Genomic DNA, 16,129 nt, shown 5'->3' on the forward strand with positions numbered 1-16,129 from the left:
TTCATTCGGGGGAAAAAGTCTGCTCACAGACATAGGTGCTGCCAAAGATGGTTGCAATTTTGAGTGCGTGGTTCCTGAGATTATGATATGTCTCTGAGGGGAGAGACGCATAGAAATTAGTAAGGCTGCTTGATTTGAATGCATCTTTCAGCGAGTCACAAGTCTGTAGTTCAGCCAATTCCATTTGGTAAATCGGATCAACAGTTTCAATGTCAACAGAAAATGGGTTCCGGAAAAGCTGCATGTCCTGTTCATGGAGACGAAGCTCTTTAAATCTAATTTGAAACTCCTTTTGCAACATTTCTAGTACATCCATACATGTTTTGTTTGGGAATGCGACTGCTGTTTTTTCTGCAGACAGGTTTTGAGTTGTGGGGAGATGGCAGAAGTTTTCCTCCTTTACTTGGTTAATGAGCAGGTCTAATTTGACTTGAAATGCTTTCACATGTGAATACACATCACAGATGAGCTTCCCCTTTCCTTGAAGTTGGACATGGAAATTGTTGAGTAGCTCTGTTACATCTGTCAGAAACGCAAGGTGCCATTTCCATTCTGCATCTTTGAGCTCTGGCACTTCTTTGGTTTTAGAAAGCACAAAATCATAAACCTGTGGAAGTAAGTCATAAAATCGTTTCAAAACTCTCCCTCGACTCAGCCAACGGACTTCTGTGTGGTACAGAATATCTTCATAGGCAACATTTAGCTCAGACAGAAATTCCTGACACTGTCTGTGGTTTAGTGCATGAGCTCTAATGAAGTTAACACAAGAAACCACAATTTTCATGACAGAGTCCAGCTTCAGTGATTTACAACACAGGGCTTGTTGGTGGATGATGCAGTGTATGGCTATTGGATGTGAATGGTTGTGTTTGTCCATCTCTTTGTTAATGCGTGCAACCACTCCTTTCATGGACCTCACCATGCTAGGAGCACCATCAGTTGTCACACTGAATAGTTTACCCCAGTCCAGCTCTAAATCGTTCATAGTTTGGCAAACTTTCTCATAGATATCCTCTCCTGTAGTTGTTCCTTTGATGCTTTTCAGTGCAGCAAGCTCCTCTGTGACTTCGAAAGAATCATTTGTCCCACGAATGAAAATTAGAAGTTGTGCAGAATCACGAACATCATTGCTTTCGTCGAGTGCCAATGAGAAATAGCAAAGTTTTTTTGAGGAGTTTTGCAACTGCAGATTCAAATTTTCCCCCATTTCTTCAATCCTTCGTGTAATTGTAGGTCCTGAAAGACTCACTGTACTAAATAAATCCGCCTTCTCTGGACACATCTCTTTGGCCACAGAAAGAAGGCATTCTTTAACAAAATCTCCCTCTGTGAATGCTCTGCCAGTGTGCGCTATGAGCTTGGCAACTTGATAGCTTGCTCAAAGTGATGATATATTGAGCTGCTTTTGCTTCACAAAAGTTTTTTGCTGAGTTGTCAATCCATGTTTCAGTCTTAATATTTTATCTTTTCTCACTTGTCCGACCAAAGAATCATATTTATCTTTATGTTGAGTTTCGTAGTGTCGACGCAAATTGTATTCCTTGAACAAAGACACTGAATTCTGGCATATCAGACAAACAGCTCGCTCTTTGTACTCCGTGAAAAAATAATCAGAAGTCCACTTTTCTTGGAACACCCCGCACTCAGAGTCAATTGTTCTTTTTTTTGACATGATGGTGCGTGCGCTTCCCACTGGTGCTGGCTTGCTTGTCCTGCCCGGGAGCTGGAGGGAGGGAGGGAGGGAGGGAGCCGCCCCCCTCGCTGATGCCGCCGCCCCCCTCCTCAGCCCGGCCGTGCAGTCCGGACAGGGTGGCCAGAAGGGACTGAAGGGACTTTGCCGCGCCGGGGCTCTGGCGATTCGCCCGAGTTGGCTGGACCTCGCAGTGCAGAGGCTGCCGACTGAGCTTGCCCGGCAGAAGAGATGCCCGCGCTTCTCGCCCGCCGCGCACCGCAGAGGAGGAGGAGGAGGAGGAGCAGTAAGAGAAAGCCAGAGAAATAAGACCCCGTCTGAAGAGAGAAGGGGAAAAAGGAATAGAGAAAACACCCAGGGGACAATCTTATCGAGAAAGATCCACAATTCCCGTCTGTTACTGTTGCAATAAGAAGGGACATGTTCAGAAGAACTGTCACAAGCGGGAACAGGATGAGAAAATATTCAAAGAAGAATAGAGGTGTCAGGGGCTATATCTTTTGGGGACTTCAACATCAACAGAGCCCTTGATAAAATTATTAATTGGTCCCCATAAAGAGGAAGTTTTATTCTTAGTGGACACAGAGGCTGAAAAATCCACTATTAGAAAACTTCCAAAAGGAATAGAAAAAGGGAAGAGTCATATGTCAGTAGTAGGGGCAAAAGGAGAGCCTTTTAAAGTACCTGTCTTGAAAGATGTAGAAGTAGAAACAGAGAAAAAAATTTGTCTTAATGATTTACTTTTGCTCCCTGAAGCGGAGTACAACTTATTAGGAAGGGATTTGATTTTGAAACTAAACTTGAGCATTCAGAGTCAAGGGGACAAATTGCAGATTAAATTACACACTTTAACACAAGAGGATGAAGAAGCCATTAACACTTCAGTATGGTATAAGGAGGGGGAAACTGGAAAGATAGAAATGGACCCCATAAAAGTTCAAATAATAGATCCGCATTGTCCAATTAGAGTCAAACAATACCCTATACCAATGGAGGGTCGAAAGGGATTAAAACTTGTAGTTGACAGACTTCTGGAAAAAGGAACTTTAGAACCACGTATGTCACCTCATAATCCACCCATCCTCCCTGTAAAGAAATCTGATGAGTCATACAGGATGGTACAGGACCTGAGAGCTGTAAATCAGTGAACAATCACTAAATTCCCTGTGGTAGCAAATCCTTATACTTTACTGAGTCATATATCTCCCAAACATACTTGGTATAGTGTAATAGATTTGAAAGATGCCTTTTGGGCCTGCCCCCTGGATGAGGGATCCAGAGATTATTTTGCCTTTGAGTGGGAGGACCCTGAAACAGGACGAAAACAACAGTTAAGATGGACTGTACTACCACAGGGGTTTACAGAATCACCAAATTTATTTGGACAGACTTCAGAGAAAATCTTACAAGATTTTACATTACCCAGGGAGGTAAAATTATTGCAATATGTGGACGATCTATTAGTAGCAGGAGAAACTGAAGAAGGAACCCGAGAAGCTACTATTAAATTGTTAAATTTTCTAGGAGAAAAGGGATTAAAGGTGTCTCGATCAAAATTATAGTTTGTAGAACAGGAAGTGAAATATTTAGGGCATTGGCTGAGTAAAGGAAGAAAGAAGTTGGATCCTGACAGGGTATCTGGGATCCTATCCTTAAGACCCCCACAAACTAAAAAGGAAATTCGGCAGATATTGGGATTATTAGGATATTGTAGACCATGGCTTGAAAGCTACAGCAAAAAGGTTAAATTCTTATATGAGAAATTAACTAATAACCAACTTAAGTGGCTCACAGAAGATGATCAGAAATTTGAGGAAATAAAAAGGGCATTAATACAAGTGCCTGTATTGAGCCTCCCAGATCTGGGAAAACCTTTTTATCTTTTTGTGAATACATCAAACCAGACAGCATATGGAGTCCTTACTCAAGACTGGGCAGGAATTAAGAAACCCATGGGGTATTGTTCTAAGTTACTTGATCCAGTAAGTAGAGGATGGCCTGCTTGTCTCCAAGCTTTGGTCGCTACAGCATTACTAATAGAGGAAGTTAGGAAGATTACCTTTAGTGCTCCTTTAAAGGTATATACTCCACACAATGTCAGAAGTGTTTTACAACAGAAAGCGGAAAAATGGTTAACAGATAGCCGGATCCTAAAGTATGAAGCAATACTAATTGACTCCCCTGACTTAGAACTGAGGGTAACCTCTGCTCAGAGTCCAGCACAGTTTTTGTTTGGAGAACCATCGGAGAAATTACAACACAACTGTTTAGAGGTAATTGAAACCCAGACTTCAGGTAAGGCCAGATTTAAGGGATACTGAATTGGAGAAAGGAGAAGCACTGTTTACAGATGGCTCCTCCCGGGTAGTGGAAGGGAAAAGAAAATCAGGATATGCAATAATTAATAAGGACCTAGAACCTGTGGAATCAGGACCTTTGAGTCCATCATGGTCAGCTCAGGCTTGTGAGCTGTATTCCCTGTGTAGGGCCTTGGAATTATTAAAGGGGAAAAGTGGGACTATGTCGCGACGGAGGGAAGACACAGTCACTCAATATGAGTGATCAGCAGACTTCGTTTATTGTCCCTTACAGTCACCTTTTATATCTTGTTATAGTTAGCTCATACATATTACAAAAGTTAAGCTCATTATTGGTTAGTTGCCTAAATACCAAGCCCGCCCCTAGTTTCTCTTCTGTAGTTATCTGTTCCCACCTGCAACATTCTTTTCCCACCACAATCTTCCTGTTATTGTGTAACAAGGACAGCCAAAGACAGTGTATTTTGCTTTACTTCAGATAAGCTGAGAGCGATGTGCATTTTTGTCCAGCCACCTGAAGTATGTCTGAGACCTTTTTCAGCTAGCCAGTTATCCACAATTCCCCCGTTTTTATTTTGGGCGACATAGGCCTGGTTGACCATTTTCAATAACAGCGTTTTAACACAGGAAAATACACAGCCAACTTATAAAATCTCAGTTCAGAAGGATAATTCCAGAAACACTTGAAAAATAAAGTTAGCTTGAAGCTTTAATTTAGATGCTCTTTCTGTTCCAGTGATATAAAAAGTTTAAAAAATTCAAAGGTAATTTTAAAGTTCTGAACCTGGACTAATGCAAGCTCAAAACCCAAAAAGAAACCAACCTGATGTTTGACTAGGAATATTTGCAAATATTTTAGTGGAAAATCCCTGACCATTAACAATTTTCTGTCCAAATAACAACTGCCCTTATGCAACCAACCAGTCCATACATTTTCTGAAGAATACCTCATTGATATCAAAGAATTAACAAAGGGGGGAAATTAGTTCTAAGCTATATACATTCATAAGTGGATTTTTCAACAGTTACATACAGATTTACACACTAAGCCATAATGGCTTGTAGGTGATACACACAAGAAGAGTACCTTGCTTATCTGTCTGAATGTCTGTGCTAAATTTGATAACTATGCCACAAGCCAAGCCTACATGGGTGCTGTATGTTATGCACGTTCCTTAACAAACAGAAGTATAATAGGTAAAATCCCAAGATCTAGTCCCCAACCTAATTATATTATTTTGTAGCCAATTAAGGAAAATAACACAAATGTGCATATCTACATGTGCACACACCTTTTAGTTCAGAACCAATCTGTGATAAAAGGCCTTAGCCTTATGGCATCATCGAATCTTAACGAGTACAGTAATTAAAAATGCAGTCTTACTGTAAGTGCGATTTATGCTGACACTGGTCCACACTTTTGGAAAAATTTGGGAAGAAAGAGGTTTAATTAATACTCAAGGGAGGAATCTTATACATCAGGAATTAATAGTAAGAATTTTAAGGGCATTAAGAGAACCAGGGGAGGTAGCAGTGGTACATGTGAGAGGACACCAAAAGGGATTAGATTACCAAACCAGAGGAAATAATTTAGCAGATAAAGAAGCCCAGGAAGCAGCCTTGAGGACTCAGGTCGTTAAAATTAACATAGTACAGGAGGAAGAAAGACGAGAGGAAGAAGAAAAGAAGTTTACCCCTGAGGAACAAACAAAATTGGAGATAATAGGAGCTAAGTTAGAACGAGGAAAATGGACACTGCCCAATGGGCGAGAGATGTTGCCAAAAGCCTACGCTAGGCAAATATTGGAATGTTTGCATGCACAAACACATTGGGGTACAAAGGCGTTAAGTGATCATTTCCTTAAACAATTTGGCTGCATTGGGATTTTTGAAATAGCAAAGCAAATCACACAGGGTTGCTTAACTTGTCAGAAGATAAATAAGAAAGTGTTTTGACAAGTAGCCATGGGGGGGAGAAAACCAGCTTACAGACCTTTTGAGAAAGTACAAGTTGATTTCACTGAATTACCCAAGGTAGGGAGGATAAAATATTTGTTGGTAATAGTAGATCATTTAACACAATGGGTAGAAGCTTATCCTGTAGCACGAGCTACGGCACAAACGGTGGTAAAAATTTTATTAGAGCATTTGATACCTAGATATGGGATAATCCAGTACGTTGATTCTGATCAGGGCACACACTTTACTTCCAAGATAATAAAATTATTATGTCAATCATTAGGTATTCATTGGGAATACCACACTCCGTGGCACCCACAAAGCTTGGGGAAAGTAGAAAGAATGAATCAAACAATAAAACAACAATTAGCTAAGTTAATGATCAAGACACAAATGCCCTGGATGAAATGTTTACCATTGGCACTTGTAAACATAAGACTAAACCACACAGTGAGACTGGATTATCGCCATATGAAATGTTATATGGCATGCCTTATTCTCAAGGGATGCCTCTAGGGAACAGTGTAGTTGAGGATCGTAGTATCCAAAAATATATCGTTACCATTGGAAAGAGATTAAAAGAGCTGAGAGAAATTGGGATGATGGCTCAAACACCACCTTTAGGTTTTGCAATACATCAGTTGAAACCGGGAGATCAAGTTTTGATAAAAACATGGAAAGAAGAAAACCTATCTCCCCTCTGGGAAGGACCTTTTCTTGTTTTATTAACTACAGAAACAGCTGTAAGAACTGCTGAGAAAGGATGGACACATGTTTTGCGAGTAAAAGGTCCAGCGAAGGAGTGGAAAATAACATCTGAACCAGGAAGAACTAAACTAACCATCAGAAGAACTTGACGAAGCCTTCATCAAAGAGCATAAGCTAAGTTGCTGTGGGAATTTCATTGTAATTACTCCTGTAGAATTAAGTAGTAACCGGGAACAGTTAAGAGCCAGTAATGTATTAATGTATAGGAGGATTGACAAAAAGTCGTACCCTCTCAAGCCCCTGGAGAGAAGCTGGCACTAGTGCTTGTCCATCGTGTAAACAGTGTTGTTTATTTTTAAGGGCTAAGTGTTCCAAATGTTTTAAGGAGGAGGACAGGAACACTATCTAAATAACAGCTTAGAGTTTCGGTGTATTCGATACAAAGCCACCACCCCCTTATATAACCTACCCTGGGTAAGGTTGTATTGTTGTCGATTTAATCAAGAAGTGTTTTTAGGAAATAAGAGACAGTAATAAGCTATCCACAATATATACCAAAATTTTTGGGACATAGCATACAAATTATCTCATCTGGCTGTTTAAAAGAGACCATCCCTTAAGATTAAAGAAGAGGGCAAGACCGGATAAGGAACCGGTGCTGTGGCTTGGAAGGTCTGCCAAGGGCTGCAACCCCTTCGGGCTGTGACCACCGATCACTATGGCCCTTACCGGACCTCTTCTAGTCCTACTTGGGGTGAGTTCCTTAACCCAGGCTACGACAAACAACTGCAATCAATGTATAGTAACTACTAGAAGAGGACGGGTAAGTTCCCAAATCTTGGTGTCTCATACGGTCTATGACTGTAAAGACCAGAAAATAGGAAACTGCATTCATAACCCAACCCAGTATGCTCTATGCAGAAAAGGTAACAGGACCGTATGCTATGATCCAAAAGAACTCCCTTATCAATATTGGGTGGAAATTAAGACAAAATCGGAAGTAGGTAGATTAATTGGAACAAGTGGGGTTATAACCAATTTGAACACATCAGTGTCAGTAATCTTTGATGCATGTGATATTATAGATGATGATCTAGACACTAATTGTGGGAGTTTAGAGTGGAGACGGTACTATAGTAATCAACCAAAATACATCTGCCCCGGCGGATATCAATGTCAAATAAACCCTGATTATGTACCTAGTCAAACAGCGAGGTATCAATTGGCACACCTATGTGGAAGAAGGGCATGGTCCTGTGTATGTTGGGATACTGCAGGCTGGGGATATGATAATCAATGTGGGAATTTACAAGCTTCAATCACAAGGGTACAAACAGACAGTAATTGTACAACCCGTACCTGCAATCTAGTAAATTTAACTCTTATAAATTTAGAGATTTGGAAACAGAAGAAAGTAACCAAAATTGGACTTAAGATATATGGACCTGGAGAAGACCCGGGTGTAGTTATTAATATTAAAATCAAAGAAAGGATAAAAGAGTCAGTGCAACATAGACTGTTATTCAACTCATTTTATCATGAAATAGAAACAGGAGTAAAATATGAAATTCCCACAGTTGCTAAAAATCTATTTATAAATCTTGCTGAAAACATTGCTAAGTCATTGAATATAACTAATTGTTATGTTTGTGGTGGAACAAATCAAGGTGAACGATGGCCATGGGAGGCTATGGAGAGCAACATAAGCAATCCCCAAGTATGGGAAACAATGAGAAAGGATAATAGAAAACAACAATGGGTACTCCAAACAAGTATAATTGGAAGAAGTTGTTGGCAAAATCTAAAAAACAAAGGGAGACAAGTAGGTAACCTGGAGCGTGAAGGAGGTTACTTATGGAATGAAACTCAGAATAGCTGGGATAAATGGGGAAACCCACTGGAAATGAATAATCAATTTAAGAAGTGGACCAATGGAACAAACATACCAAACGGTTGGCCAACTCCTGAAGGACATTATTGGATTTGTGGCAAACTAGCCTATGCGTATTTACCAAAGAATTGGACAGGATCCTGTGTATTAGGAACTATAAGACCCAGTTTTTTCCTGTTACCCATAAATCGGGGAGAGCGATTAGGAGTCCCAGTATATGCTGAAGCTGATGAGCTAAGAAAAAGGCGCCATAAACAAAACTTACAAATTGGAAATTGGAAAGACAATGAATGGCCTCCTGAAAGAATCATTGCCTATTATGATCCAGCTATGTGGGCAGAAGACGGATCCTGGGGTTATAGGACCCCAATATATATGCTTAATAGAATAATCAGGCTACAAGCTGTAGTAGAAATAGTTGTAAATAAAACCGGAGATGCACTTGGATTAATTGCAAAACAAAATACCAAGATGAGAACCGCTTTGTATCAAAATCGCTTAGCTCTGGATTATTTGTTAGCACAAGAAGGAGTCGTCTGCGGAAAATTTAACCTTAGTAATTGTTGTTTAGAGATTGATGATGAAGGAAAAGCTGTAAATCAGCTGATAAAAGAAATGAAGAAAATTGCACATGTCCCAGTTCAAACTTGGAATGGAATCAATCTAGGAGGATTAGGGGGAAACTTTATGGGTGGTGGTTGGCTTACTAAAATTGGGATAATTGTATTGGGGATATGTGCAGGATTGCTAATCATTCCATGTTTAATACCTTGTTTTACCAGATTAATACACTCGGTTATACAAGGGATACAAATATCTGCGGTACCTGTTGACCCAGAACCAGGGAAAGAGAAAACCCATTCCCTGATGATAATAAAAACAAAAGAAGATCCAAAATTGATACCAATTCGACAAGTGTTGACTCGATTGGAAACGAAAACATGAATCAATACCATAAAAAAGAAGATGGGGGATTGTGAAATGTGTTCATTTGATTCGTGTCAATATGAAACAATGCTAGGACCGCATGATGAAATGTAACCTTCTATAACCACACGCTTAAGAAAAACAGAGTGATCAATGTATATATATAGTTCCTGTATCTTGCAAAGAACATCTGGCTACATACCTAGTTTCTGTATCTTACAAAGGACATCTGGTTACACACCCTGATATGCTGGCTAAAACTGGTTTGGCTGCTAACCACACAGTGTTAAGTAAGAGAAGCTTACGCCAGGGCGCATGCGTAAAATCTAGGGTCATCCTAAGGGTGAGCTGAGGAAGACTGCTGACTTCATCCATCGACCACCAGAAAGGGGTTAAGATGGAAAGAGCATGCACCACGAAGTACACGCCTGTTCCAAGGATCCATTTACATAAACCAACCCTTTCTTAGAAATAGCTATGAATATGTATTAGTTTAGGAAATATAAACCAAAAATAAATTTTGTACCGTGCGCGTCTTGGTGGAGCGGAGACTCCCGGCGCACCCAGCGCTGTTTGCTTGCCTCTGTTTGCTTAATAAATTGCAAACTTTGATTGTAATCCTATTTTGGGACTAAGTTATTTATCACACCTATGACAGGGGTCCTCAAACTACGGCCCGCGGACTGGATACGACCCCCCAGGGTCCTCAATCCGGCCCCCGGTATTTACAGACACACCCCACCCCCCCCGCCGGGGGTTGGGGGGGGAAACCAAGCAGCTGCAGATGAATTCCTGCCACTTCATCTGTGCGCCGGCCCCCTGTTTAAAAAGTTTGAGGTCTCATAGGCCCTATGAGAAGGATGAGGTCGATAAAGATATATCTCTGACCTCATAAAGAGGGACTATTTAGAAGGTAGATGTGAACCTCCTGAGTCTGAGAAGGACTTTGAAAGATTTTTGTGCGATCTGCTCCCCACTTGCCCTCTCCCTGTGACTGAAAAATTATGCTAACAGCTTAATTGCGTATTGTGAAAACACTGAAGATCGTTTACCCTAAATACCTTCACAGTTTTCGCCTATTCAGCCTTGTTCTTCAGAAATATGGAGATGTTTGGGAATTAGGCACAGCAGTATTTTTGAGATGTAGGGATCTTAACAACGATGTCTTTCATTGAGGCTTGTAGATCACTTCAGCAAGCATCTAACGCTAGCTTAAACTGAGTGTAAAACTAGTTGCAAAGCCACTTGTGTTGCCTCTGATAACACATGCTGGAGCTTTTTTTTTAGCTGGGTTTCCTGTGGAAGTGAATCTTGTGTGTGTATGTGCATGTTTCAGTAACCTCAGCATCTCTTGAGGAGTGCTCTAAATTTTGTGGAATGATGAATCTAGGTCAAGGCCAAGGTGAGTGGAGGCTGAGCAAAGTCAAGGTTTGCAAATCTTTGTAAGTTTGCTCCTAATAACTTTGACATCCTCTGGCGTATCTGTAGAGTCAGAATTGCTGCTCTTGCACTGCACTGGGAGATACTTATAAAGGGAAAAGGGAGGGAAGCAGATAGTTATGCATTAATTAGGACTGGACTGATTTGTCTCTTGTGGGGCATTTCCCCTAAAGTCTCTTGGATATCAACCAAAGCATGTTAAAGGCAATGTTATAGATAGTTTATCTATTAATTATTGAATACAACTCAGCTGTTGCTGAGGAAGTCTTTGATTTTATAGGCTGATTTGCCTTGGGGCTTCACCCCATTTCTCATCCTAAACTGCCAAATTTAGTAGCTGAACTGCTAATAAGGAAGCAAAATGAGTAAGCGTTGGCTACGTCTGCAAAAAGTTGTCATCTTTCACAGACTCGGGGAAGAAGGGAGGGCTTCATACAGCCCCAATGAACTTGTTACTTTAAGGCACAGTTTGGACATCAACATGTTTTGATACAATTTTAAATTCTCAGTCTGCTTCTAGATTTGTTGCTTGAATCAATTCTACTTTCTAGTCCTGAAAAGATTCAAGAATTTTTTTAACTTTCTTACTAATTTCTTTCTATAAAGATGCAATTTGCCTCCTATATCTGAGAAATACTTCACGGATGTTGGGGTAAAGACAGATGTCGTGACTGTCAATCCCAGTATAATTACTGAGAGGTGATTTCTGTTTTTTGTATTTTCATCTCTACTTCTTTTCCAAATCTACCTTTCACTTAATTCTGTTACAGAGATTTTTCCCCCCCAATATTACTTTAAACTGACACTATGAATCATACATTTAATTCTGAACTGAAGTTATTCAGTATATGGAATCAGTAACAATTTACAGAAATGTGTTAAACACTTAGACCTGCACCTTGGTGATGGAAAGTGGGAAGCTGATGAGCTAAAATTATAACAGTAGAGCCATCCTTCCCCTGGGAAGTCTTGTGCTGTGCTTGCAAGCCCCAGGCAAATGTCTCAGAAACATCCAGAGTGGAAGAAACTGGATCCCACCCTAAATGTCATATGTTTTTAAAAAATGCTAGTTAAACTTTGTAGCCAGGATTGACTGGGTGATTTTAATTTTAAATTTGTTCATACCTTAATGCCACCTTGCTGACAGGATTGGGACCACGGGGCTAGTTACTGCTTTCCTTTCTTGCTGGGGGAATGTGTTTCTTTTCTCAAGCAACATAAACCCATGTGCTTTCATTTTGGATTTCTTTTAAATGTTACAGTTAGACATTTTGGACATTTGCCCTGCTTTGGAGTTTGCCACATTTTTGGTACAGTTCTGCACTGCACAGTATACAGCTGCCTACACCTTGGAAAAATGACATACTTCTCATAATAAACATTATGAGTTAATTATGGTACAAGAGAATATATAAAATGCACACAGCTTGCATTTACTTGTTGACATAGAAGGCTCGGACACAAGTTATACGACCAATGTGTTCAAGTTAGTGCCACTTTATTAAGGGATACACAGCAATGTATACGCTAGCACAAAGCACACACATTGCTTCTAGATTGCTAATAGGCTAAAGCTGCTTGTCTATTCACTCTCCTGCACTCTGTGATTGGTCCCGGCGTGGTATCCATGCTCCTCGCCTACATTCTGTTTTGACATTCTATTTTCTTATTTTTCAGTCCAACTCCTTTATCTCTTTCCCACGTACAGTTCCTTAATAGTCCAACTTTCTTATCTCTCTGCCAGTACAGTTTCTTTGTCTCCCTTGGCCTTGCATATGTCCTTCACAACACCTGCAGCTTGTTACAGCTTCGGCCTGCTCGGCCTGCTATTACAACAAAGTTACTTGGTCTGCATTGCTCATACATCCGTTGTCTTCCAGCCACTCCACATTTACTAGTTCTTATTGTCTATCTCCATCTACTGGCCAGAGTAGAGATCTGTGATGAAACATTGGTTGCATTTAGAGATGGGACTACTCCCTTTATAGTAGGGGTCCTCAAACTTTTTAAACATGGGGCTGGTTCACTGTCCCTCAGACACTGTCGGGGGCCGGACTATAGTTTGGAAAAAAATGAACGAATTCCTATGCACACTGCACATATTTTATTTGTAGTAGTGCACAAAAACCAGGAAAAAGAATGCAATATTTAAAATGAAGAACAATTGTAATCAACAAAAACCAATAATATTTCAATGTGAACTATGGGCCTGCTTTTGGCTAATGAGATGGTCAATGTTAGGTTCCATATTTGTCACTGCCAGTCGTAGCAAGTGATGCAAGTGTTCATCAGTTAGTCTGGATCTGACTGGAGATTTCAGATGTTTGATGATGATGATGATGAGGAGGAGGAGGAGGAGGAGGAGGAGCCGTAGTTTGAGGACCCCTGATTTAAATGTTTCTATATGTTTTGCCCACCTACGTGTTGAGTGAATTCCAGTGTAAGATTTGGGTTTAAATCCCAAACATTAGTGTTTGTAAGGGTAAGAGATAAAAGCATTTCTTCCAATAGGACCAGGAAGAGGCTATTAATGTGCGAAAATATGTATTACATGGCTGCACTGCACTAATCTTAAGGAAGAATGGTCTGACCTGAATCAGATCAGCATTTTCTCAGGAAAATCATCTCTTAGAAACACTTACAGGGTGGGTTGTTTTGTTTTTAGTTTATTTTTTCCCTTAGCAAGCCTGTCCTGTAGTTTTAATTCATTGCAGTTCTGGTAATGTGTTTCACCTGTTTGAAGTCTCTGTTCTAGTGAATCAGAATTTACCAGCCTGTTTCTGTGTTAAACAGATGCTTGTACATCTTCGTGTTTCTTGATAATTAATGCTATTGGAACTCCTTCCTTTTGTGGCTTTTTTAAAAGTTCTTATAATCTTTCATTGTGTAAGTAGTATTGTTTACTGAAATGGACATTCTAGTTACCTATGTCAGCTTCAATAAGTGTTTTCATTTTTCTTTCATTTTAGAATAAATATTTCTGAACTGAAGCTGTGTAATGGCTCATTACAATAAGAATTGGAATATCTTTTAGAGAAAGAGGTGCCCTGCAGAAGGGGAAGGCAAGTCTACTGTGGAGGCATTACTGATAGCCAGGGATAAGCCATGCTGCAGTATAGGCTACCCAAATGATGTAATGCGGTAGTTAAAAGGAGCAAGGTCATTTTCTGTCTGTAGTGGCAATGAAACTTGAGGCTTTTGGCAAAAGTGATGTTCTGTTTGTAATAAAGCGGTGATGTTTCTCCCTTCTGCAAATACTGTTTTAATCTCCTTCATTTTTTGCTTGCAGTTGCACATAGAAGAACTTAATCCTTCTGCAGCAAGCATTTCATGGCAAGATAACTGATCTGGTTGCTGTCTGTCAGCAGCAAAACAGAAACTCTGTAACAGCTCTTCAATGAAAAACATTTAAAATTAAAATTGTCATTAATTTTTAATCTGGTTTTGTGTTTTCAGTTGTATTTATGACAAAAAAAAAAGCTATTCTAGTGCCTCTCTCTCTTATAGAATAGCACATATGGTAAATTCCTTTTTGGCATTTGTGTAAATGAAGTGGTAAATAGAATGCTTGAAGTGGATAGCATTTATTAATACATAATCCTGAAGTTCCTGCCAGAAGGTCTGGTAAGACATTAATATTAATGCTTGAATTGAGCCCTTGATCTTTTCTAATATACTATAGTTTATTAACAAGCTCATTAGCAGAAACTTAAGAATGGTTTACCCAGTTATATTAACAAGAACAGCTGCTATGATATAACAACGTGAATTAAAAATGAGCTAGCAGTGTTAAGCTCTTAAAAATACTCGTTTAGGCCAACGGATGAACCAAACAATAGTGAGGAATGCCACTTAACTGAATTTAGCTCTCAGTATTAATTTCCTGCAGGCTGAAAGCTTCATGTCCATATGTATTATATTGTTGTAAGCCTGGCAAAAAGTGCTGATGCAGTAATATGTAAGACACAGGTCCTTCAGTTTCTGGGAAGGGATGCAGTCTTGTAGCTCAGCAAAAGGGTGGAAAGTTTGAAATAATAATATGTTCATGTTGTTGACATTGGCTTGCCATGAGACTGATCAGCAGAAGCTTTGAGGTCACTTGTGGAGTCCTGCTGCTTTACCTCCTTGATGGTGATGACTTCTTTTGAGCTATAGTACTGGAGAGCTGTGGGTCCCACAGTTCACCTATTCCCTTAAACTCGGGTGTGGATTTTCCTTTGTCTTCCCCCCCACCTCCCACCCTGCTTGACCCTGCTCTTCTCTCACGGTGCTGCTTCTCTCTCCTTTCCTTCACCATGACTCAATAATTCTTTTCCACCTCAAACCCAAGTTGCTCCAGCTCCACCACAAAGTAATAGCAATATATTAACAACTTTTTGAAACACCAAGGAAATAAACCCATAAACCTAACATTTTTACATCCATGTCTTGTGTAATGGTCAGTGTATCTGTTTTCATTCTACTTTTGTTAACAGTGGAACATAATTATTCCAGCTGGAGAGCAAGGTTCCATTTTTAGACACAAATCAAGGTTTTTACAACTCCAGTATGATCCTTTCTCAGATTATATGAATGGTTCCAACAGTCCATAGGAGAATATCCAGTTCAATGCAAGAACTTTACATTTAGAATTAACATAAGTGAACATGTGTAGGAGGCCGGTATGCTTAAAATATGAGGAAGAAATAAACTGTTATGGTCACCTCTGCTCTTTGCCCCAAAAGAAAACTACAATGTAACCTGTGTATATAAATGTACTGGAAACTTGGAAACAATGGGATAAATACAGGTTTCAGTTCAAAAATTATATCTGGGCTAGTTAAATATTTATCAGAAGTAAATTTCACTTGTTCCATTAAGAAAGTGTATAATTAGCAAATACAAAGAGCACGTAGGTACACTTCTCAACATTTAAGTATATATTTACATTATTAAATAACTGTATTATATATTTTATATATATATATATTAAATAACAGTTCTAGCAATAGACTTAATTCTCACTAAGAGTACTGATTATTTTTTTTTTAGCACAGCGCAATGTTTTAAAACCAGAGAAAATTATAAAAGAAAAGTAGTGGTGCTGTTTAAGTGGAAAAGAAAGAGCAGAAAGAAATATTTCAAGATCTTAGAAGTAGTGTGTAAATTTTGCTGGGAATGAGACTTTGGATGCCAGGACACCCTGGAACATTCTAG

At 39.6% G+C, this 16,129-nt stretch overlaps 1 protein-coding gene across 2 annotated transcripts; it reads left to right on the top strand.

Moving 5' to 3' along the window:
* Positions 1-2,869: 2,869 nt before the first annotated feature.
* Positions 2,870-9,698, top strand: LOC121080498 (endogenous retrovirus group 3 member 1 Env polyprotein-like). 2 transcript variants are annotated; one of them, XM_040578540.1, is made up of 2 exons: positions 2,870-3,985; positions 6,703-9,698. In XM_040578540.1, the coding sequence occupies exon 2, from the start codon at positions 7,394-7,396 to the stop codon at positions 9,509-9,511; it is 2,118 nt and encodes a 705-aa protein (XP_040434474.1). In that variant the 5' UTR covers positions 2,870-3,985; positions 6,703-7,393; the 3' UTR covers positions 9,512-9,698. The 2 variants fall into 2 exon arrangements, with proteins under 2 accessions (XP_040434474.1, XP_040434475.1); XM_040578541.1 differs by having other exon boundaries at positions 2,870-3,963.
* Positions 9,699-16,129: the final 6,431 nt, after the last annotated feature.

The sequence above is a fragment of the Falco naumanni genome, chromosome W (assembly GCF_017639655.2).
Source record: "Falco naumanni isolate bFalNau1 chromosome W, bFalNau1.pat, whole genome shotgun sequence".
Taxonomy (NCBI): domain Eukaryota; kingdom Metazoa; phylum Chordata; class Aves; order Falconiformes; family Falconidae; genus Falco; species Falco naumanni.

Coding starts and splice junctions, on each gene's coding strand:
- LOC121080498 (XM_040578540.1), top strand. CDS start 7,394: ATGGCCCTTACCGGACCTCTTCTAGTCCTACTTGGGGTGAGTTCCTTA.